Below are 21,983 nucleotides of genomic sequence, written 5' to 3' on the forward strand. Positions count from 1 at the left end.
GGAGCGGTACCTATTTATCTATTTGCACTTTGATGTGCTTTTGAACTGCTAGGTTGGCAGGAGCTGGGACCGAACAATGGGAGCTCACCCCGTCGCAGGGATTCGAACCGCCGACCTTCTGATCAGCAAGCCCTAGGCTCTGTGGTTTAACCCACAGCGCCACCCACATCCCCCTTGGTACGCACCCACAAATTTGGGAAAGAGAACCTGAGGCTCTGCTTCAACCCTACCCAGCCCCTTCATTCATTCATTCATTTATTACACTGAAGTGCCCACTTGTGTAGTGGCAAATTCAGAAGTGTAGGGTCCCATGGCTCCTCACAGCCACGCCCCTTCTAAGATTAGACAGCTTTTTAAGGTTGTACAGTGAACTTACAGTTATGCAGTAATCATAACTAGGAACACCTTGCAACCAGCGTTCAAAACTCCCATTGTTCTAGGCGCATTTTGCGACAGTGAATTTCATTAGCACGAGCAGTTTCTAAGCTCTGAGCTCAGCAGTGCATCTAAGATTTCAAATTAAAACTGCAGAGTGGAAGAAAAGGAGGAGCTTTTTTCTGCCTCCCCACTTCCAGCTACTCTCTGAAGACTGGTGAAGAGACCCTCTTAAGCATATTAGGGTTGTGGGCAGGGGAAGGACACTAGACCATGGGGAGGCACACTAAGGCCCAGGGGCCAGATCCGGCCCAGTCGCCTTCTAATTCCGGCCCGCAGACAGTCCGGGAATCAGCATGTTTTTACATGAGTAGAATGTGTGCTTTTATTTAAAATGCATTTCTGGGTTATTTGTGGGGCATAGGAATTCATTCATCCCCCCCCCCCAATATAGTCCAGCCCACCACATGGTCTGAGGGACAGTGGACTGGCCCCTTGCTGAAAAAGTTTGCTGACCCTTGGACTAGACCATGTGAAAAATGAACATAATATTTAAGCTGCAGTTCATTCATTTTCAGCACTGTATTCCACTGTATTATAAAAAAGCACGTCTAGGCATTCCGTTGTTGCACCCATAACCTAGGTTCAAGGTGCCATTTAGCTCCTAGCTTTCATATCTCAGTTTCAAACACTGCTTGCAATGATCAGTTTTAGCTAGATGATTTGGAGTGCTCAGATATCTTCTTTCCAAGTGACCTAAGCTGTGTTTTCTGTGAAGTTTCATTGTTATCTAATAAGAACCTGTGTCTCGTTCTCTTGAAACAGAAGCACCTTGTGTTTTAGTGCTCCTAAATGCCTAACTTTGGAGCATACCTCTGGGAAAGTTGACTTCTTCTTTTGACCTATAAAGCCATGTGCAACTCAGGACCCCAATACCTCAAGGACCCCAATGCCTCTTCCCCCTAGGAACTGTCCCAGACCCTGCAATTATCATCTGAGGCCCTTCTTCATGAGAGGTCCGGAGGGTGGCACCACCGGGAAGGGCCTTTTCCGTGGTGGCTCCCTGCTTGTGGAATGAATGCTCTCTCTCACAGAGACTCACCTGGCGTCATCAGTGCGGCAGGCAAAATCACTTCTTTTCTGCCAGGCCTTTGGCTTTTAATTATCTGGATTGTCTTTTAGATTTATAAATTTGTTAGATTGTAATGGTGATGAATACCATCGCTCTGCCCTGGGCTGAATTTGCAACGCTCACATAAACTCCCCTCATGTTTTTTTGCAGCCATTTGCCGGCCAGGATGCCACGAAACACATGGGACCTGTGAGGAGCCTGGCGAATGCAGGTATGTACAGTTGAGTCTGGATGAATGGCGAAGCTTAACGGAAAAATAAGAAATCGAGATAACAAACTTTTTATTAAAAAAAGAATGGAAATGGTTTATTGAATATTTACAGACAAATTGTAAAACAGATAAGAACATTGGCAGGATTATTGCACTAACATGCAGTTTCGTAAGAGTATATATTTAAAGCAGATGAATAAATGATCAGATTGAGTTAATTTGGATATGCAGAAGATATTGAAAATAAATGTAAGGAACCGCAGAAAGAGGGGGAAGGAAGTCAGGTTCTGAGGTTCTGAAATGTTAAAATGACTGTAAAATTACTGAAATGTATAAACCTGAAAATTGTAAATAAATAAAAATATCCACAGATGAAGGACGGCATAGAAATTTAATAAAGTAAATAGTAATAAAGCAAATCCTGCATTGTTGATCTTACTGGCCGCAAACTGAAAACAACAATTCAGCTGGGGAAGGAGTGAATAAAAAGAGAGGCTTTCAAAAGCACAGAACAGGAGGTGCCTGTCTCACGGGGACAGAGTTCTCTAATGTGGGTGCCACCACAGTGAAGGCCCTGCTCCCACAGACTGGCCCCCTCAGCTGAGCTCAGCCACCAGGTGGGGCTATGGGGAGGGGGCAAGGTGGTCTCTTAAAATAACCTGGTCCTGAGTTCTTTAGTGCTTTATAGACAAAAGGGAAGACTTTAGACATGGCCCATTAGGACAGGGGCAGCCTGTCCCAATCCTTTCAAGAACGGCTACCTATGAATTTAAGTTGTCAGTCCCTTCAGGATTTCCCACATGTTTCTGGTCAAAAGGTAAAAAGGAGAATGGAGCACAGTTCAGAACAGTGGATCTGGCCCCCTCTGCACTACGATCCCACTTTAAACAGTCACACCCTCCTTCCCCCAAATAATTTTGGGAGCTGTAGTTTGATAAGGGTGCTGAAAATTGCCGGGAGACCCCTATTCCCTTCACAGCGCTATGGTTCCCAGGGTGGTTCAACACACCCCTGTGAACAGTACTAGCCCTTTAAACAGCAATGGCTTCCCCCTTCTAAAGAATTATGGGAGTTTTAGTTTGTCAAGGGTGCTGAGTGTTTGCCAGGAGGCCCCAATTCCCCTCACAGACCCACAGCTCCCGGAGTGGTTTAACTATCAACCCCTCTTCCCAGGGAACTCTGGGAATTGCGGTACTTTGAGAGGAATAGGGGGGGTCTTCTAACATCTGTCAGCACCCTTAACCAACTACACTTCCCAGCATTCTTTGGGAGAAGCCATGTCTGTTTAAAGTGGCATCATAGTGCTTTAAATGTGCCGTGTGGATGTAGCCTGTTGAAATCAGGGGCCATTAATTTCAGTGGGTTTTCTCTGCATAAAATTTGTTTTACACAGCTCTGCGAGGTGCATAATGTTTGGGAACTGGGTTACCTCTCCCCCTTTTCCCTGCTTCCCAAATTCTCCCCTTGCCCCCAAGGAGCCAATTTCCCGGCCAGCCCCGGCAAGTGGAAGCCCGGCAGCTCCTCTCTGACGCCGGGGCAATGGCCTAGGGCAGGAAACAGCCAGCCAACCCCCCTGAGAGGAGAAGGAAGTTCTGGGTCCCGGCCAGGAAAAATTATGTCACCCTTGGATCCCAGGGCCGATAAGGATGGGGTGTGGCACCGATTGCAGTTATGAGGAGGCCCAGCCCCTGACTGGGAAGGCTGGGCAGGGGCCAGGATCTTGTCCGGCCGCCCAGCGCGATGGCCCCGGTGGGGCAAGAAGGCTTTTTTGGCAAGCTGCGGGGCAGCCGAGCTGAGCAACAGCTGCGTCAAAGATAGCTAAATGGGGTTTCCGATGCCACATTTACACCATCCGTTTCCAAGTGCTGTGACCCTCCTTTAGACAGCCACAGCTCCCCCCCCCAGGAGATCCTGGGAGTTGTAGTTTGTTCAGGGTGCTGAGAGTGGTTAGGAGACCCACGTCCATCCCCCTCCCAGAGAGAGCTACAATTCCCAGAGTTCCCCAGGAAGAAGGATTGATTGTCAAACTGCTCTGGGAATTGTAGCTCTGTGAGGGGACTGGGGTGTGTGTGTGATTCCTAACACCTCTTGGCACCCTGGACAGGTGATGGCCCTCACAATTCTTTAGCGTGAAGCCGTTGTTGTCGCTGTTCTGCATTGGCGTAGGAGGTAAAGTCCCACTATGTTTCCCGGAAAGAGCCTGGTTTTGCCTATCACCCTTTCGAAGTCGTCTAAGCTAGTGCCCATCACCACGTTGTTGCGGCAGGCGGTGAGTCCCAGAGGTTAACACTGTGCCTGTTGGCCTTGCCGATCTCTGTGAATCAGTGTCATTGTGTGACTCCAATGACTTCTAGTGTTAGGAAAAGGGGAGGAAGAAACGTCTCTCTCCCCCCCCCCCTGTACATTTCCTTCATACGATAAGTATCTGCCATTTCTTCCCCTGTTGCACATGGCATGTATTATTATTATTATTATTATTATTATTATTATTATTATTATTATTAATACTATAGGAATTTGCTGACATGCTCTGTAGTTTGTATATTTGTGTTTCCCCAGTGCTCTGTATTTTTATGTTTCAAATGTTTGTTGTAAGCGACTTTGGGCACAGCTGGCGCTGTGGGTTTAACCACAGAGCCTTGGGCTTGCCGATCAGAAGGTCGGCGGTTCGAATCCCCACGACGGGGTGAGCTCCCGTTGCTCGGTCCCAGCTCCTGCCAACCTAGCAGTTCAAAAGCACGTCAAAGTGCAAGCAGATCAATAGGTACCGCTCCGGCGGGGAGGTAAACGGCGTTTCCGTGCGCTGCTCTGGTTCGCCAGAAGCGGCTGGCCACATGTCCCAGAAGCTGTACGCCGGCTCCCTCGGCCAATAATGCAAGATGAGCGCCACAACCCCAGAGTCGTCCGTGACTGGACCTAATGGTCAGGGGTCCCTTTACCTGTGGAAAAGCAGTGTATGAGTAAACTCAACCCATCTTCTGTTATTAATAAACTAGTGTATTTCAGCCCGTTCAATAACGGGCGCTAGAACATCCTGGGGTTTGGAGAAGCGCTTGCGCAGCGCTTCTCCGAACCCTGGGACCTGTCCTTACTGTCGGCGGCAGGGGGACAGGAACGGAGGAGGAGAAAGCGCTGCTTTCTCCTCCTCCGTTCCTCTCTCCCAGCCGCCGACAGCAAGGAGACATCCTGGGGTTTGGAGAAGCGCTTGCGCAGCGCTTCTCCGAACCCTGGGACCTGTCCTTACTGTCGGCGGCAGGGGGACAGGAACGGAGGAGGAGAAAGCGCTGCTTTCTCCTCCTCCGTTCCTCTCTCCCAGCCGCCGACAGCAAGGAGACATCCTGGGGTTTGGAGAAGCGCTTGTGCAGCGCTTCTCCGAACCCTGGGACCTGTCCTTGCTGTCGGCGGCAGGGGGACAGGAACGGAGGAGGAGAAAGCGCTGCTTTCTCCTCCTCCGTTCCTCTCTCCCAGCCGCCGACAGCAAGGAGACATCCTGGGGTTTGGAGAAGCGCTTGCGCAGCGCTTCTCCGAACCCTGGGACCTGTCCTTACTGTCGGCGGCAGGGGGACAGGAACGGAGGAGGAGAAAGCGCTGCTTTCTCCTCCTCCGTTCCTCTCTCCCAGCCGCCGACAGGAAGCAGACATCCCGGGGTTCGGAGAAGCGCTTGCGCAGCGCTTCTCCGAACCCTGGGACCTGTCCTTGCTGTCGGCGGCAGGGGGACAGGAACGGAGGAGGAGAAAGCGCTGCTTTCTCCTCCTCCGTTCCTCTCTCCCAGCCGCCGACAGCAAGGAGACATCCTGGGGTTTGGAGAAGCGCTTGCGCAGCGCTTCTCCGAACCCTGGGACCTGTCCTTACTGTCGGCGGCAGGGGGACAGGAACGGAGGAGGAGAAAGCGCTGCTTTCTCCTCCTCCGTTCCTCTCTCCCAGCCGCCGACAGCAAGGAGACATCCTGGGGTTTGGAGAAGCGCTTGTGCAGCGCTTCTCCGAACCCTGGGACCTGTCCTTGCTGTCGGCGGCAGGGGGACAGGAACGGAGGAGGAGAAAGCGCTGCTTTCTCCTCCTCCGTTCCTCTCTCCCAGCCGCCGACAGCAAGGAGACATCCTGGGGTTTGGAGAAGCGCTTGCGCAGCGCTTCTCCGAACCCTGGGACCTGTCCTTACTGTCGGCGGCAGGGGGACAGGAACGGAGGAGGAGAAAGCGCTGCTTTCTCCTCCTCCGTTCCTCTCTCCCAGCCGCCGACAGGAAGCAGACATCCCGGGGTTCGGAGAAGCGCTTGCGCAGCGCTTCTCCGAACCCTGGGACCCGTCCTTACTGTCGGCGGCAGGGGGACAGGAACGGAGGAGGAGAAAGCGGCGCTTTCTCCTCCTTCCTTCCTCTCCCCCAGCCGCCGACAGGAAGGACGCGCGCACTCTCCCCCCCCCCCGCCTCCTCCAACCGCCGCTCCTCACGGCCAGGGAGGGTTGTGAGGAGGCCTTCGCCGGCCTCCACCCCGGCGGGAGCGGCGGTTGGAGGAGGCAGAGTGGGGGGAGAGTGCGCGCGCGCAGTCTCTGCTGTCCAATCCCTGTATCCCTGGGGCACATGCGCAGTGACCCAGGGACACACGGGACATCTGGACGCAGGGACAACATGGACATTATTATATAGGATGTCATCACTCTTCTAATATAAGCATATTCCAAGATTTATAAGGATTTATACTATCACCTTAATTGTGGCCCTTTGGACCCCTGCTACAGTATGATGAGGACAAAAGAACAGTCCCTTGCCCCGAGGCACTTGAGGACTTACTCAAAACAGTAGATTCTGAGGAGGGACTTGGATGAAGAGAGAGAGAGAGAGAGATGGCACCAGAGAGTCATAGAGTCCATTCTAGGAGGCAGTTCCAGGACAGCCAGGGAGAAGGAGAGGAATCGCTTTTAGAGAGGAAGTATTTTTTAAAAAGATGCTCGCATCTCCTGCTCATAACCACTGTGCTGCACCAGCTCTGAGCTTTCCCCTTCCTCTTCCCAGGTGCCACTATGGGTGGACCGGCCACCTCTGCGACGAGTGCATTCTTTTCCCAGGCTGTGTCCACGGCAGCTGCACCGAGCCTTGGAAGTGCGACTGTGAGACCAACTGGGGGGGCATCCTCTGCGACAAAGGTGAGCCCTCTCCACCTGGAGCATGCTCAATAGAGGCTTGGCTACTACTGGAAATGGGACAGTCTGGAATTTCCCCCAGGCTACTCTATGACACAAGTTGAACCCAACCTCTGGGGTTCTTTGCCATTGCTTTTCATGTTCTACTGACAGGTTCCTTTGTTTTAAATTATTTTGTGTTGCGCCTGAAAAGCCTGGCGATGGTAGGCCAGAGAAGGGAGCAGAGTCAGGCCCAAACAGGTAGATACATACATACATACGTACGTACGTACATACATACATACATACATACATACATACATACATACATACATACATAATTTTATTTGTATGTTGCCTTTGCACAGTTCAAACCATGCTCAAGGCGACTTACAATATGAAAAAATACATAACTACAACATAACAAAATTGGTCATAAACAATACATAAAATATTAAACAAATACTCAACCAAGCTGAATGATTTCCACATAAACCACAATAAGATCTATATACTAAAGATACAAACAACAACAACAACCCAACAATAAATACTTCTAAGACACAGAGAGGTCAAGATCCTGCAGCTTCTGCAACCACACACTGCGAAGTTTTTATTCCCAGGGATAAGAGAGTCTGCATTTTCTCTTCCACTTCTCTTGTACCTCTGATGACCCAGGAAGCAGAGGTCCATTTGCTAAGCGGCAAGGTTAAATGGGCGCTTCTTCTCTTTAGTTTTGGCTAAACTAATTATACAACAAAGCAGCCAAACCATGACAATCCCCATGGGCGTAGGCAGGGGGGCAGGAGGGGGCAGCTGCCCCCCCCTAGAAGCAAAAAAACTAATGTATTTTACAGACCATAACCAGCACTTTCCCCCTCCAAAAACTGAAGTGGAAAGGGCTTTGCTTTAGCAAGAGCAGCTAAGTCTCCGCTTGCTGGGGGGGGGGGGACACACAGCAGTAACAAAAACACATCAAATAAATAAAGCAAAGTGGCTACCAGTAGTTAAGCAGTTAAGACAATGGAGCATATATCCCCAGGCAAGATTCGATAGCTGACCATTTCACCCTATTGTTCTTAAGTGGGAGCTGTTAATGAGCATTCAGGAGCATTAAGAGTTCTATTGGCGATTTAATGAGGGTGCAGACTCAGGGGATTCAATTTGACTAAGGTGGCTCTGCAAGGCTAAAAAGAAGTGAATAAGAAGGGGGGGGCTGTAGCTTTGACAGACACAGTGATGTTTATAAAAAGCATTGGTGTTCCAGTCTGCCCCTCCTCCTGCATCTGTATACTGTAAATCAGGGGTGGCCACCTCCCAAGAGACTCTGATCTACTCAGAGTTTAAAACTGGGGGTGATCTACCCCCTTTTGGGGGGTTCAGGTCAAAGCTGTTGAGTTTTTTTTAAAGGAAGGGAAGCCCTGTTTTTTGGGGTTTAGGTCAAACTTGTTGAGCTTCTTTTAGGAGGGAGGGAGGTCCATTTTTGTTTAGGGCTTCAGGTCATAGTTCAACTTTTTTGAGGGAGGAGGAAAATTTTGGGTGAGCTTTTTTTAGGGGTGCCAGTGACCTACCAGTGATCTACCACAGACATCCAGTGATCTACTGGTAGATCACAATCTACCTGTTGGACGTGCCTGCTGTAAATCAAGCAGAGAGAAAGCTGCTTACAAGGCTCCTGTACATGCAGAGTTCCAGCATACCAGCGTCACCCAGAGGCACCCACAAATATGAGTTATCCCTCTCTCTATTTCTTCCTTCCTTCCCTCCCTCTTCCATCTTTAATAAAATACGGGGGGGCAGATAAGCCCCACATAGAAAGCCCATCAACATGGGGGGATGACTCTTTCAAATACGGTATTTACCAGTAATTGGGGGGGGGAGAGGGGCACCTAGGCCTCTAGGAGTTGGCTGCTATGCCTAGGAGTAGGGCAATTCAAGAAAGCAGAATGATGCATATGGTATGGTAATATATCAATAGAATCGTAGAATTGTAGTCGGAAGGGACCACAAGGGTCATCTAGTCCAACCTGCTGCAATGCAGGATTTTTTTCCTAAGGTGGGGCTTGAACCATGGTTGAAATATTATGCTGATATGCAGCAACGCCTCGGAGCCGTCGTGGCTGCGGCCATGCCTTGCCCCGCCCTCGCCCGCCCTTCCACCCCCTCTCGCCTGCCCGACCCTCCTGTCCTCTTGCTGCAGAGTTCCAGCATCACAGCGTCATCCAGAGACACGCACAAATATGAGTTATCTCTCTCTCTATTTCTTCCTTCCTTCCCTCCCTCTTCCATCCTTAATAAAATACGGGGGGGGGGCAGATAAGCCCCACATAGAAAGCCCATCAACATGGGGGGATGACTCTTTCAAATACGGTATTTACCAGTAATTGGGGGGGGCACCTAGGCCTCTAGGAGTTGGATGCTATGCCTAGGAGTAGGACAATTCAAGAAAGCAGAATGATGCATATGCTATGGTAATATATCAATAGAATCATAGAATTGTAGTCGGAAGGGACCACAAGGGTCATCTAGTCCAACCCCCTGCAATGCAGGATTTTTTCCTAAGGTGGGGCTTGAACCATGGTTGAAATATTATGCTGATATGCAGCAACGCCTCGGAGCCGTCGTGGCTGCGGCCATGCCTTGCCCCGCCCTTGCCCGCCCTTCCACCCCCTCTCGCCTGCCCGACCCTCCTGTCCTCTTGCTGCAGAGTTCCAGCATCACAGCGTCATCCAGAGACACCCACAAATATGAGTTATCTCTCTCTCTATTTCTTCCTTCCTTCCCTCCCTCTTCCATCCTTAATAAAATACGGGGGGGGGCAGATAAGCCCCACATAGAAAGCCCATCAACATGGGGGGATGACTCTTTCAAATACGGTATTTACCAGTAATGGGGGGGGGGCACCTAGGCCTCTAGGAGTTGGATGCTATGCCTAGGAGTAGGACAATTCAAGAAGGCAGAATGATGCATATGCTATGGTAATATATCAATAGAATCATAGAATTGTAGTCGGAAGGGACCACAAGGGTCATCTAGTCCAACCCCCTGCAATGCAGGATTTTTTCCTAAGGTGGGGCTTGAACCATGGTTGAAATATTATGCTGATATGCAGCAACGCCTCGGAGCCGTCGTGGCTGCGGCCATGTCTTGCCTCGCCCTCGCCCGCCCTGCCACCCCCTCTCGCCTGCCCGACCCTCCCGTCCTCTCCAGCCAAGCAGGGTAGCCGCCAACGCTACCAGCCCCAGAAGCACAAGGTAGCCGCTGCTGCCACCGCCACGATGTCATCAGGCCCGTTGGCCCTTTAGCCCCGCCCACTTTGTGGCCCCTCCCCTTCTGTGCCTTGGCCCCGCCCCTGAACGACCATGGCTTGCCCCCCCCTAGTTTTGATCCTGGCTACGCCCCTGACAATCCCTAGTGTGATGTACACCCAGATATATGTGCATCCTGAACCTGAAACAGGTATATTAAGGAAGAATTGAAGCACACAGGAGTCATTTTTGCTGGTAAAAGGTAAAGGTAAAGGGACCCCTGACCATTAGGTCCAGTCGTGACCGACTCTGGAGTTGCGCGCTCATCTCGCATTATTGGCCGAGGGAGCCGGCGTACAGCTTCCAGGTCATGTGGCCAGCATGACAAAGCCGCTTCTGGCAAACCAGAGCAGCACATGGAAACGCCGTTTACCTTCCCACTGTAGCATTTTGACGTGCTTTCGAACTGCTAGGTTGGCAGGAGCTGGGACCGAGCAATGGGGGCTCACCCCGTCACAGGGATTCAAACCGCTGACCTTCTGATCAGCAAGCCCTAGGCTCAGTGGTTTAACCCACAGAGCCACCTGGGTACTCTCCAGCAAATCCTTCATAAGCACTCTTGATAGCAAGGCCGCTGTCAGATATATAGAAGTGCTCTTCATACATGCCAATAGACTGGGGATACTTCTTTAGATCAAAGCACAGAGATGATGGAAAGATGCAAACTCTCTGGAACCAAGGGATCACCTTAGCTTTCCTCCTTGCCCAGATCTGAACTACTGCGGGTCGCACCGCCCGTGCAAAAACGGTGGCACCTGTGCAAACAACGAGCCGAACGAGTACGAGTGCCTTTGTCCCGATGGATTCCACGGCCGGAACTGCGAGGAAGGTGAGCGGCGACTCGAAATGTCGGGTGAGAAAAGCCCCTCCAGAACGGTTGCCTTGCAGGATCCCTCCCCTAATCCCTCCCCTATTTTGGTGTGCTGCAGGTATACTCCTCCTGATGCTTTGAGTGGAACTCCTATTGGCCATAGCCAGTCAGGGATGATGGGAGTTGTAGTCCATCTTCAGGCAGGGGTCAGCAATCTTTTTCAGCCGTGGACCATGTAGTGGGCTGGACTATATTTTTTTTTGGGGGGGGGGGGAATGAATGAATTCCTATGCCGCACAAATAACCCAGAGATGCATTTTAAATAAAAGCACACATTCTACTCATGTAAAAACACACTGATTCCCGAACCGTCCGTGGGCCGGATTGAGAAGGCGATTGGGCCGCATCCAGCCCACGGGCCTTAGGTTGCCTACCCCTGATCTTCAGGGCACTGCATTGGCCACCCGCTTCCCCCCCTTATTATTATTATTATTATTAATTGAAATCCATGGATATCATGCACAATCTTAAATACACGTACAAAGAAAAGGTAATAGTGATGATGATGATAACCTTAAATAATTATACCGTTAAATATTGATTTAAACGTGCTCTTTTCTTATACTTTCTAACTATACAAAAATAAACCAAAGTAGAATCAAATACAGTCATACCTCGGTTTAAGTACACTTGGGTTTGAGTACTTTCAGTTTAAGTACTCCGCGGACCCGTCTGGAACAGATTAATCCACTTTCCATTACTTTCAATGGGAAAGTTCGCTTCAGGTTAAGTACGCTTCAGTTCAAGTACAGACTTCCAGAACCAATTGTGTACTTAAACTGAGGTACCACTGTAAACTAAACTAGCAAAGTGGTTGGGTGTCAGAGTTGAACATGGGTGTCAGGGGTCCCTACCCCCACTCAGCCAGCGAGCTAATTGAATGAGGTGCCCCCATTTGTTGTTAAGCACGCTTCTAATCTCCCCATCATCATAAAAGCCTCAGGGCAGGGATGCGATACAAATTGCACTTCCCAAAATATATAAACCACAAAACAATCAAAGGAACAAACTAAAGAGGATAAATACAGCGCACATTTTAAAATTACAAAAAAAGGAGAACCCAAAACCCTGTGGGATGGACAGCTTACTTTCTGATTGAAATACTGGTACCTTGTTAGCACCCAAGGACACAAAGTGACCTAACTGGGAGCTATATATAAACTTATTTCCAAATATACTAATGTTGTTTATTTATTTTTTATATCTTTTGTAAAACTCATATAACGCTTGATTCTATGAAAAAACCTCCAAGCAACCTAGGAGTCACCTGACTTATAAGTAGGCCTAGAATGTTTATTTGACTAATCAGGTAATCAGTTTGAAATTTCACCTTCTAAGAAATAAATATTTACCGCAAAAAAAGAAAGAAAAAAGAGGTGCCCCCACTTCCTATCTATGCCAGCTTCAGCTCCGTGGAGGAAGTTTGAGATACAGTAGAAATATGGTACATAAAATATAATCTTGCAATGCATTTTACTTGGTGGGGTCGCTTGTATATCCGGGCTGTCCTTGGCTCCCAGAAAAAATGATTAATTTTTAGCTACAGTCTGGAAGCCAGGAAGTGCATTTGCTTTTTGGGATGGGACAAAATCCCCTCCCCCCCTTGCTTCAGAAATGTTTTCTCAGCTGTGTGATGGGAGGGACTGGAAATCAGAAGCTGGTTTGTTAACAGAGAACTGGGCGGAATGATAGTCTGGGCATGGAAAATGACTCCACTCTTTGCTCCAGGAGGAGATGCAGAGGTCATAAACGGAGGAGGGTTCTTTTTCCAATCCAGGCTGGGAGAAGAGACCTGTGTCTCCCTCGCCCATTTCGCGCCAGCTCTGGAAATTGGGTGGGATTCGGCAGTCAAAGTGGGGAGCTTGGAGAAGCTGGGAGGGCTCGCTTCCTGAGCCACCTGCCTGATCGCCTTTGGCGAGGTGAGGATAATTTCCAGGTGAACTGAGGAACTTCTTGAGAGTGGGGTCTGTTTTAATTTTCGTGCCCAACCCCATGGCGGCCGTAAGCATGAAGGGGAGGGCCAGCTAGTAGACCTTACTGTGGACTAGCAGCTTTGGGGTAGGCCCGTTTGCAAAGCAGCCTTGTGCCTTCTCTTACCTGTATCTCCCCGACGCCAGCTCTCCTTCCGTTACCTGTTGCCGAATTAACTTGCACTCCTGAGCTCTGTGCCAATGGCGGAACGTGCCTCAACACCTCATCTGGTTTCCGGTGCATGTGCCCCCCAGGATGGAGTGGGGAGTTGTGTCAGCACGGTAAGCGGCTTCTAGCTTGGAGGAAATTGGGGAGGTGTTGGGGAGAAAGAGAAGTCAGTGATAATGTTCGGTCCCACACAATGGCGCTGCTCTGCCTCCACGGTTGGACGCAGCAATCCTTTTGAGTACCAGTTCCTGGAAACCCCAGGAAGGGAGAGGGCTCTTGTGTTCGAATCCTGCTTGCGGGCTCCCCACAGGCATCTGGGAGGCCACTGTGAGAACAGGATGCTGGACTAGATGAGCCATCGGCCGGATCCAGCAAACACGTCTTAGGTTCTTTTTTTATTTAATAAATTTCGCTTTTTTTTACAAATAATTTTGTTTATACTTAAACATAATCATTTTTACACAATTATGGGGTTCTCTGAACCTGCAGGCTTCCCCTCCCTCATTTTTTATCTTTTACTGCATCTAATTTCATTTTTCCAGCTTTGTTTACATCCCTTTTTAACCCGTACCAAATTACAAGTGTTATAACAATCCTGTTAACGTTTTTAGTTGTTTACAGTGCTCCTTAATGTAATCCATAAAAAATTATGCCATTCTTTATTAAATTGGTTATCACCTTGGTGTCTGATCTTCCTGGTCATTTCTGCCATTTCTGTGTAGTCCATCATCTTTTTTATCCATTCTTCTTTAGTTGGAGTTCTCTCTTCTTTTCATCCTTTTCTTAGGTTCTTAGGACTCTTCAGAGCCAGTCTCTCTCTCTCTCTCTCTCTCTCTCTCTCTCTCTCTCTCTCTCTCTCTCTCTCTCTCTCTCTCTCTCCCTCCCTCCCTCCCTCCCTCCCTCCCTCCCTCCCTCCCTCTCTCCCTCCCTCCCTCTCTCTCTGCCCCCTGCCTCTGTTCTGCCAGGCCAAGTATGTCCTCTCAGAGCTGTGGGGAACCTCATGCAATTTCCATAGCTTGAGAAGAGCTCAAATGCGATGTTTGCTTTTACTAATCTTAACAGTCCAGGTCTAAAGGGCATTTTTAAAAATAAACAAATGACCGTGTTTACTTACAAAGAAGGAAACAAGAGTGTTAGAACTCTCACTTGCAAACTTTGGGAACAGATGTAAAGTTTTTCAAAGGTGGAAATGCACAAATGTTTTCGAGGAGGGATGCGCATGATGTGTGTGAGCACTCAGCTTTGCAAATTTTTAATCTGAATGGAAAATGCTTATTAAACGTCGATCTTTTACTGAGTTCAGACCGTTTAATAGATGGGCATGAATTTTAGAAGATCGAGCCTACTTAATCATTTATTCCACATGCCTAATTTTTATGTGACTTCAATTTTTCCATCGAGTAGAAAGGGAACCTCAAATGGATGAATAAGTGTTTCCTATTTTCCCTCGCTTTTTCCTTTTTTGGTTTTTTTCTTACTTTTATTTTCTCCTTTATTGAGGTTCCAGCCCAAGTTATGCAAAATTCGACTTTGCATCAAGTTAATTTTGCTGATAGATTATATGCATTAAAACTCTGTATATGCCAACTGGATGTTTAAGAAATAAATAAAATAAAAATAAATTGTTGATGTTTCAAACATCAGTACTTTCAGCTAACGGGATGACCTCCTCCCACTTTTTTGGGTGGGGGAAGGACTGATGAGTTTTGGGGACACGGATGCTTAAAAATGAGATGCAGTCCAGAGATAGGCCCCAGGAATTATAAACTTCATCAAAAATAGAGGCTACTTTTTAAAGTACAACGGTTTCAGAGGTTTTTTGGATGTCAGAGTCAGGGCTGCCCAAGGTGTTTCCAAAGGAAAGCTGAAGTGTGGGAACTTTAAAGCCGCAATAAATGCTAAACTGGTATTAATTCATTCCAGTAGAATAGCCATGTTTGGGCTATAAGCCAACAGAGACCCAAGCTGTTTTGGACTACAAACTCCCATCGGCCCCAGTGTGGGATGGGAGTTGTAGTTCAGAGCAGCTGAAGGACACCCGATTGGTGATGGCTGGGCTAGACTAACAAGTCTTTTGCCACAATACATTGCATGGTTATCTACCGCAGATCCTTCAGCTGAGAATCCTGCATTGCAGGGGGTTGGACTAGATGAACCTTGGGGTACCTTCCAACTCTTCTACTATTTATGCATTGAATTCCACATGCATGTTTTCTGTGTGGTTTCATTTTCCCCAACTCTGTAACGGTAAGAGGCATAAACCTTCAAAAGCGGCATCTCTGTTCTAAGGTTCAGGTTGCCGTAACTGCTAGCAGAAGTGCACTTTTGCAAACCGCTGGGCGCTGCGTTAATTCCACTGTCGTTAGATGGCTGTAAAGTTTTTTTTTTTTTTTAAAGAAACTTTATTAGTATCAAAAAAGAAAAAACAATACAAACCAATAAAATCAATAAAAACATTTGTCTCATCTCATTATTGAACCCACTTCATCTCTTTCCCCCCACCCCTCCCCTATCCCACCCCCTGCGCTTCTCATCCTGCTTCTAGCTTATCCTTATGTATTCCACTTATTCATTACATACCTTAATTCATTCCACAATACCAACAGAGAAAATATATATATATATATACATATTATATTAGCACAATTGTATATTCTCTAGGTAATTTATTTATGACAGAATTGTTAGACATCTAAGATTATATTTGGTTTTTCCAATTTATTCTTAATATAGTTAATAAATGGTATCCAGATTTTTATGGTCTCCTCTGGGTTTTTCCCTCTAATTTCTTCATGATTTTTCGCCAAGTTGTAATAATTGAATAACTTTATTTGCCAATCTTCTTTACTTGGAATTTCCGTGGTTTTCCAATTTTTTGCAATCAATAACCTGGCGGCTGCTACCGCATAGCTGACTATACATCTATCGCTTGGTTGAATGTCCTCAGGTATCATTCCAAGGAGGAACATTTCGGGGCTTTTTCTAAAGGAATACTTTAACATTTTCTTTAATTCATTATACAACATTTCCCAGAATTCTCTGATCACACTACAATTCCACCACATGTGGATAAATGTTCCGACCCCCTTTCTACACCTCCAACATAGGTTGCTGGTCCCTGGGTACATTTTAGACATTTTTAGTGGGGTCAAGTACCATCTATTTTGCATTTTCAGGATGTTTTCCTTAAGATCGTAATTGGGCGTAAAATTTGAATCTTTTCCCCATAAATTTTCCCATTTCTGTATTGGGATAGTTTTTCCCAGGTCTTGACCCCACTTAATCATAAAATCCTTCGTCATTTCTTCTTCAGTTCTCCATTTTAAGATTATCTGATATAAATTTTTTATATATTTGTTCTTGTTCACTATTAGTATTTCCTCTAATTTTGACATTTCCCCATCGAACCCCAATTTTTTGTCAATTTTCAATCTTTGATTTATTTCAAAATATTGCAGCCAGGTGGTCAATAAATGTTTTATTTCTGCGTATTCTTTTAATTTTAGAGTTCCCTCACTTTCTTCTAATAGAGATCTATAGGTGTCTTGCCTTACCTATAGATGGCTGTAAAGTTAAGGGATTATTAAGGCACTGGGATTTTCCTCTGCCTCTGTTGCTGCGGATCCTCCTAACTGCAGCGCATTATTTTGCTGCCCCCTAGAGGTGACCGACTGCCTCTCACAGCCCTGCAGCCACGGCGGGACTTGCAAGGACCTCCCTGACGGCTTCAAGTGCCTCTGCCCTCCTCAGTGGACAGGGAAGACCTGCCAGATTGGTGAGGCTTTTTGCCTTTCGTTGCATGACGTTCTGTGCTCCGGAGTCGCTCTTCCTCCTTGGGTCACATCACCCCCTCCTCCCCTCTTCCCCAGGGCCGTCTTTAGCAGATGTGGTGCCGGGGTGCAAATATCTGCCCAGCGCCCCCAAATTACCATGGATTGGGGGGGGGGAAGCTGCGCCCTGCCAACCATATAGTTAGCAGTGTGCAGCTTCCACCCTAAGCCTCTGCAGGGATTGCTCTCCTCCTGCGGAGGCTTGGGAGGCAAGCTGCACGCCCGCCAGACATATGGTTGACGGGGCGCAGCTGGCAGGTGCGCAGGGAAAGGGGAGGCCGCCGGCAAAGCCACACAGCTCTCCCACTTGCTGGGGCGCCCCTGAGAGCCTGGCACCCTGGCACAACGCACCACTATGCCCTATGGGAAATACAGCTCTGCTCTTCCCTTTCAGTTGCCCTTTCAGTTGGTCCCGTGTGATTTTCCTTTTCTTTCCTGCCCCCAAATCAACACCCTTCTTTCCCTTACCACCCCTGCCCTGTTTTCAGCATTCTGGAAGGCTGGGACTTCCTCCTCGGATGTTAGAATGTTTGTGCTCGTTCCGCTGCTCCACAGTAGAACTGCCACTTAGGGGAGGTGAAAAGCAGGGAGCCTTTAGCCTTTTAACCGGGGCAGACTTTGGGTAGTCTTTTGTAATGTGGCGCCCTGTGCAAGGCCAAGATTGGGCGCCCCCAAATGGATCTTTTCCCATTATGGATCATTTCAATTTTGCATCCCCAGGAGAGCCACCCGCACTGGCCTAAATCCTGCACTGATACCAGATACTTTCCATCTTGGTTTCAGGTTTTTCTCTGTAACCGTGAGGCCAGATACTTGCAAAGTGGTGTAATCTCTGTGGTTTTTCTCCTGAGTCAGCTGGGTTGGAGTCCTTGGGCATGACTTCTGCCCAAGCATTATGGAGGTTCTGAACCCTGATGATTAACTGGTGTGATTTACAGTTGCCACAAAGCACACTCTTCTTAGATGGCTTTACAAATCAGACTGGGCATATTGCTGGAGGAAGGGTGCATTTGGGTTTTAGTCACATACTTAGACTGAACCTCCATTAACAGGAGTAGTATATCTCTAGTGGCTGGGTACAACCAGTGAGAGGCAACCCTTAGGACATCACGCCCCTCCTTCCTAGAGCAATCTGGCTGATCACTGTTCGAAGCTGTTGGTGCTGACCTTGATAGACCTTTGCTCTGATTTGGCTTGGCGTTTCCCCATGTTCTTGTTTCCAGATGTGAATGAATGCCAGAAGAACCCTTGTCTCCATGCGCGTGGGTGCAAAAACCTCATCGGGGGCTATTTCTGTGACTGTCTGGATGGCTGGACTGGAACAAACTGCAATATCAGTAAGGACGGGGGACCCCAGTGGGGTGCGGCATGCATTCAGGAGTCGGAGCAAAGTAAGCCTTAATCTGGCTGACGCACTGCAAGTTGTACTCATAGCAAGGGGAAGGGCTATTACCCAGCGATAAGAACACATGCGCACCTTAGCAAGGCTAGGGGGAAACCTGTGCCTGAGACTTCAGAGAGACCTTTGTCCAATCAGATGAGACAATTGAGCCCTGGATAGATGACTAGTGAGACTCTGAACCAGGCAGCTATCTTCCTATAGACATAGAACTGTAAGGCTGTCGTCACGCCTTTGGAGGACAGGGGGTGCCACATCACAATTCTGGATTTGCATCAGGAGGAGAGCAAAAGGGAAGGCAGGTGTTAAAATGGCGGTTTTAAGCAACAGTAGAGGTTTGGATAAAGCCGGGATGGAGGTGTTGTAAGGTGGATTTGTAGACCAGAAGTTGCCCACTGCTGCTTTTGAGCCAGACACCTCAGCTGAAAACCATCATGGCCTTTTGCAATCTGGTTGGCTTCCTTGCTGAACTCAGTCGCAAGACTGAGGGCAGATCCCTCAGCACACCCCACGCACATTTAACGCCCATGACTCCCCCACCAAAGAATCAGGGAACTGTAGTTTGTTAAGGGTGCCAGGAATTGTGTCTTTGCAAGGGGTAAACTACAGTTCCCAGAATTCTTTGAGGAAAGCCACATGCTTTAACTGTGCACTGGATGCACTTTCAATGCATAGTGCGGATATAATGTATGACTTTCTCGTTCCGGCAGACATTTTAAGGTAGTGTTTGGTTTTACGGATAAAATGGTTATTGTTTTATTGACCTGTTTTCCATAGGTAGTTTTTTATGTACACAGCTGAGAAAGGGGAATAATCAAGGGGTATAAAGGTAAAGGGACCCCTGACCATTAGGTCCAGTCGTGATCGACTCTGGGGTTGCGGCGCTCATCTCACTTTATTGGCCGAGGGAGCCAGCGTACAGCTTCCGGGTCATGTGGCCAGCATGACAAAGCCGCTTCTGGCAAACCAGAGCAGCACACGGAAACGCTTGAAGTGGTACCTATTTATCTACTTGCACTTTGATGTGCTTTCGAACTGCTAGGTTGGCAGGAGTTGGGACCAAGCAATGGGAGCTCACCCCGTCGTGGGGATTCGAACCGCCGACCTTCTGATCGGCAAGCCCTAGGCTCTGTGGTTTAACCCACAGTGCCACCCGCGTCCCGCAAGGGGTATAGAAATGTCTGAAACCCATGGTTCCCAATTAGCAAAGTACTGTGGACCCCCTGTTTTTCGAAAGCCAAGCCATGGACCCCTTGGACCCCTTTACTTTTGAAAATTTTGATATCTCAATGGTAGTTTTTGTTATGTGAGTTGTGCCACAGAACCCCTAAATGGATTATGTGGAAGCACCCATTGGGAACCACTGTCTTAAATAAATAGTGCATTTCTCTCACGGGAACTGGTTACACTCATTTTCTGCTTTCCCTCCCTTATTCCCAAATAGGAGAAAACTCTTGCCAGAGACAATGTCGCAATGGAGGGACCTGCCAGGTAAGTGTGTGGGTGCTCAGGTCGGATTGAGAGAAAGAGAAAAAAAAATCAAAATCAAGAATTGGGGGGGGGGTGCTGTTTAAGGGGTGCTACCCTGAAAAATTCAGAGACTTCCCGCCAGGTTGTTTCCATCCTCACAGCCATACCGACTTTCTTGGGCCACTGCCCTGCTGTCACAGAAGCCCACCAGCCAGTAATCACAAAGTTCAAAGACGGAGTTAGCTCTTTGTTAGCGAAAACACCATCTCCACAGACTGGGCTGAGTGTCAGGCCCAATTTGGCTCGCCATCTTGATTCAACACGGCGTCCAAACAGAGACAAAGATTGCCTCCCCGCCACCCCCAAGGAACCTCTGACTTTGGCAACGAGAGATCAAGAGACAGCCAAACCTATAGAGAACAGACAGGATGGACAACTTTCCAAAGTATATAGTAGATGGGTTGCCTCAGTATAAAGTAGCTTAGGTATTCTAGATCTGTGATATCTGCCGGCCCATGATCTTTCTGTGGGCCTTACGCCTGCCTCCTGGAGGAAGACTTCCACTTCATTCTGGCATGGGGAACCTCTTTGACTGCAGATCCCACAAGCTCATTGGGATCACAAAATCCCAATGAGCTGGGTGACAAGGGTTGTGGTTTCTCTCTTTCTTTTCTCTTCTCTTTGGCGATCACTCGTAGCCGAGTAAGATTGTCTTCCATAAACACGGTTTTAACAATGGGCCCGTAAGTGACTGTGGAGGCCAATTCTGGATCCACACGTCCTTCCACAGTGGGGACATTGGTTTCCAGGCAGGAGTTGATCACGGTGTGGATTTGCCAAGCATGCCTTCCTCTTAGCACATTTCTCCCTTGCATCCTAAGATCGAGTCTCTTCAAAGCCCATGACACCTTTGGTAAAGCTGTTCTCCAACTGGAGCGCTTGCAGGCCAGTGTTTCCCAGTTGTCAGTGTTTATACTACACTTTTTAAGATTTGCCTTGAGACAGTCTTTAAACCTCTTTTGTTGACCACCAGCATTACGCTTTCCATTTTTAAGTTCGGAATACTTGGAGGGCCAGTTTCCCTTGGTGCAAGTTCATCTGTGAGTTGTCCACAATTTCGTTTAACAGGATCCTTTTTAGCCCATTTGCGTTATTCCTGCATTGCAGTGAGTTGGTCTAGATGGCCCTTGGGTCCCTTCCAACTCAACAACTCTATGGCTCCACAATTCCTGTGCCCCTTCCTGTGTTCCACAATTCCCCTCCCTATGCAACTTGGCGACCTGCTAACGCCAGTTCCTGTCTCTCTCTCTCTCCTCCTCCTCCTCTCTGTTCCTAACAGGTGAAAGACGGAAGGCACCTCTGCACCTGCCGGGAGGGCTACACAGGCGCAGAGTGTGAGACAGAGCTGAGCGCCTGTCGTGGCGCCCCCTGCCTGCACGGAGGGCAATGCCAGGAGATGGAAAACAAGACCTTCTTTTGCAGCTGCCCTCCTGGGCTTAGTGGCAGTCACTGCGAGGTAATTGTCCCCTGGTCCTGGGGTGGCTGGGGCTTCTGTGGGGCAAGGTCAAAGCACCAAACTAAAACACTTCCTAAAAGGAATCACAGGGCAAGGGTGTCGAGACAGTGCTGCGCGGATCTCTTTCATTAACCTGGGCGTTGTTTCTCATGAAGCCTCAAAAGCTGTGCGCGATCCCCTGTGCCTTCATAGAATCGCAGAGTTAGAAGGGACCCCCGAGGGTCATCTAGTCCAACCCCCTGCAATGCAGGAATCTCACCTAGACCGTCCGTGGCAGATGTTCACCCAACCTCTGCTTAAAACCTCCAAGGAAAGAGAGTCCATCACCTGCTGAGGGAGTCTGCTGTCTAACAGCTCTTGCTGTCAGAAAGTTCTTCCTGGTGTTTAGTCTGAATCTCCTTTCTTGTCATTGGAATCCATTGGTTCTGATCGAAGGTGGCCGTAGTAGTAGTAGTAGTAGTAGTTGTAATAATAATAATAATAATAATAATAATAATAATAATAATAATAATAATATTTTTACTGTGTGTACCCTGCCCATCTGACTGGGTTTCACTAGCCACTTGAGGCGGCTTCCAACAAATATAAAGCATAATAAAACATCAAACATTAAAAAAAA

General features: G+C 48.2%; 1 protein-coding gene across 2 annotated transcripts in view; it reads left to right on the plus strand.

The window, feature by feature from the left end:
• Positions 1-21,983, plus strand: part of LOC118086696 (protein jagged-1b) — a 48,160-nt gene that overhangs the window by 21,300 nt on the left and 4,877 nt on the right. Inside the window, exons 5-12 of one of the 2 annotated variants that reach the window (XM_035118633.2) lie at positions 1,658-1,718; positions 6,725-6,855; positions 10,849-10,968; positions 13,128-13,262; positions 16,811-16,924; positions 18,203-18,370; positions 19,823-19,869; positions 21,188-21,364. In XM_035118633.2, coding sequence (XP_034974524.2) covers positions 1,658-1,718; positions 6,725-6,855; positions 10,849-10,968; positions 13,128-13,262; positions 16,811-16,924; positions 18,203-18,370; positions 19,823-19,869; positions 21,188-21,364 — 953 coding nt within the window. The remainder of the gene's footprint in view (positions 1-1,657; positions 1,719-6,724; positions 6,856-10,848; positions 10,969-13,127; positions 13,263-16,810; positions 16,925-18,202; positions 18,371-19,822; positions 19,870-21,187; positions 21,365-21,983) is intronic. The other variant, XM_060275568.1, reaches the window with a different exon arrangement.

The sequence above is a fragment of the Zootoca vivipara genome, chromosome 6 (assembly GCF_963506605.1).
Source record: "Zootoca vivipara chromosome 6, rZooViv1.1, whole genome shotgun sequence".
Classification (NCBI taxonomy): domain Eukaryota; kingdom Metazoa; phylum Chordata; class Lepidosauria; order Squamata; family Lacertidae; genus Zootoca; species Zootoca vivipara.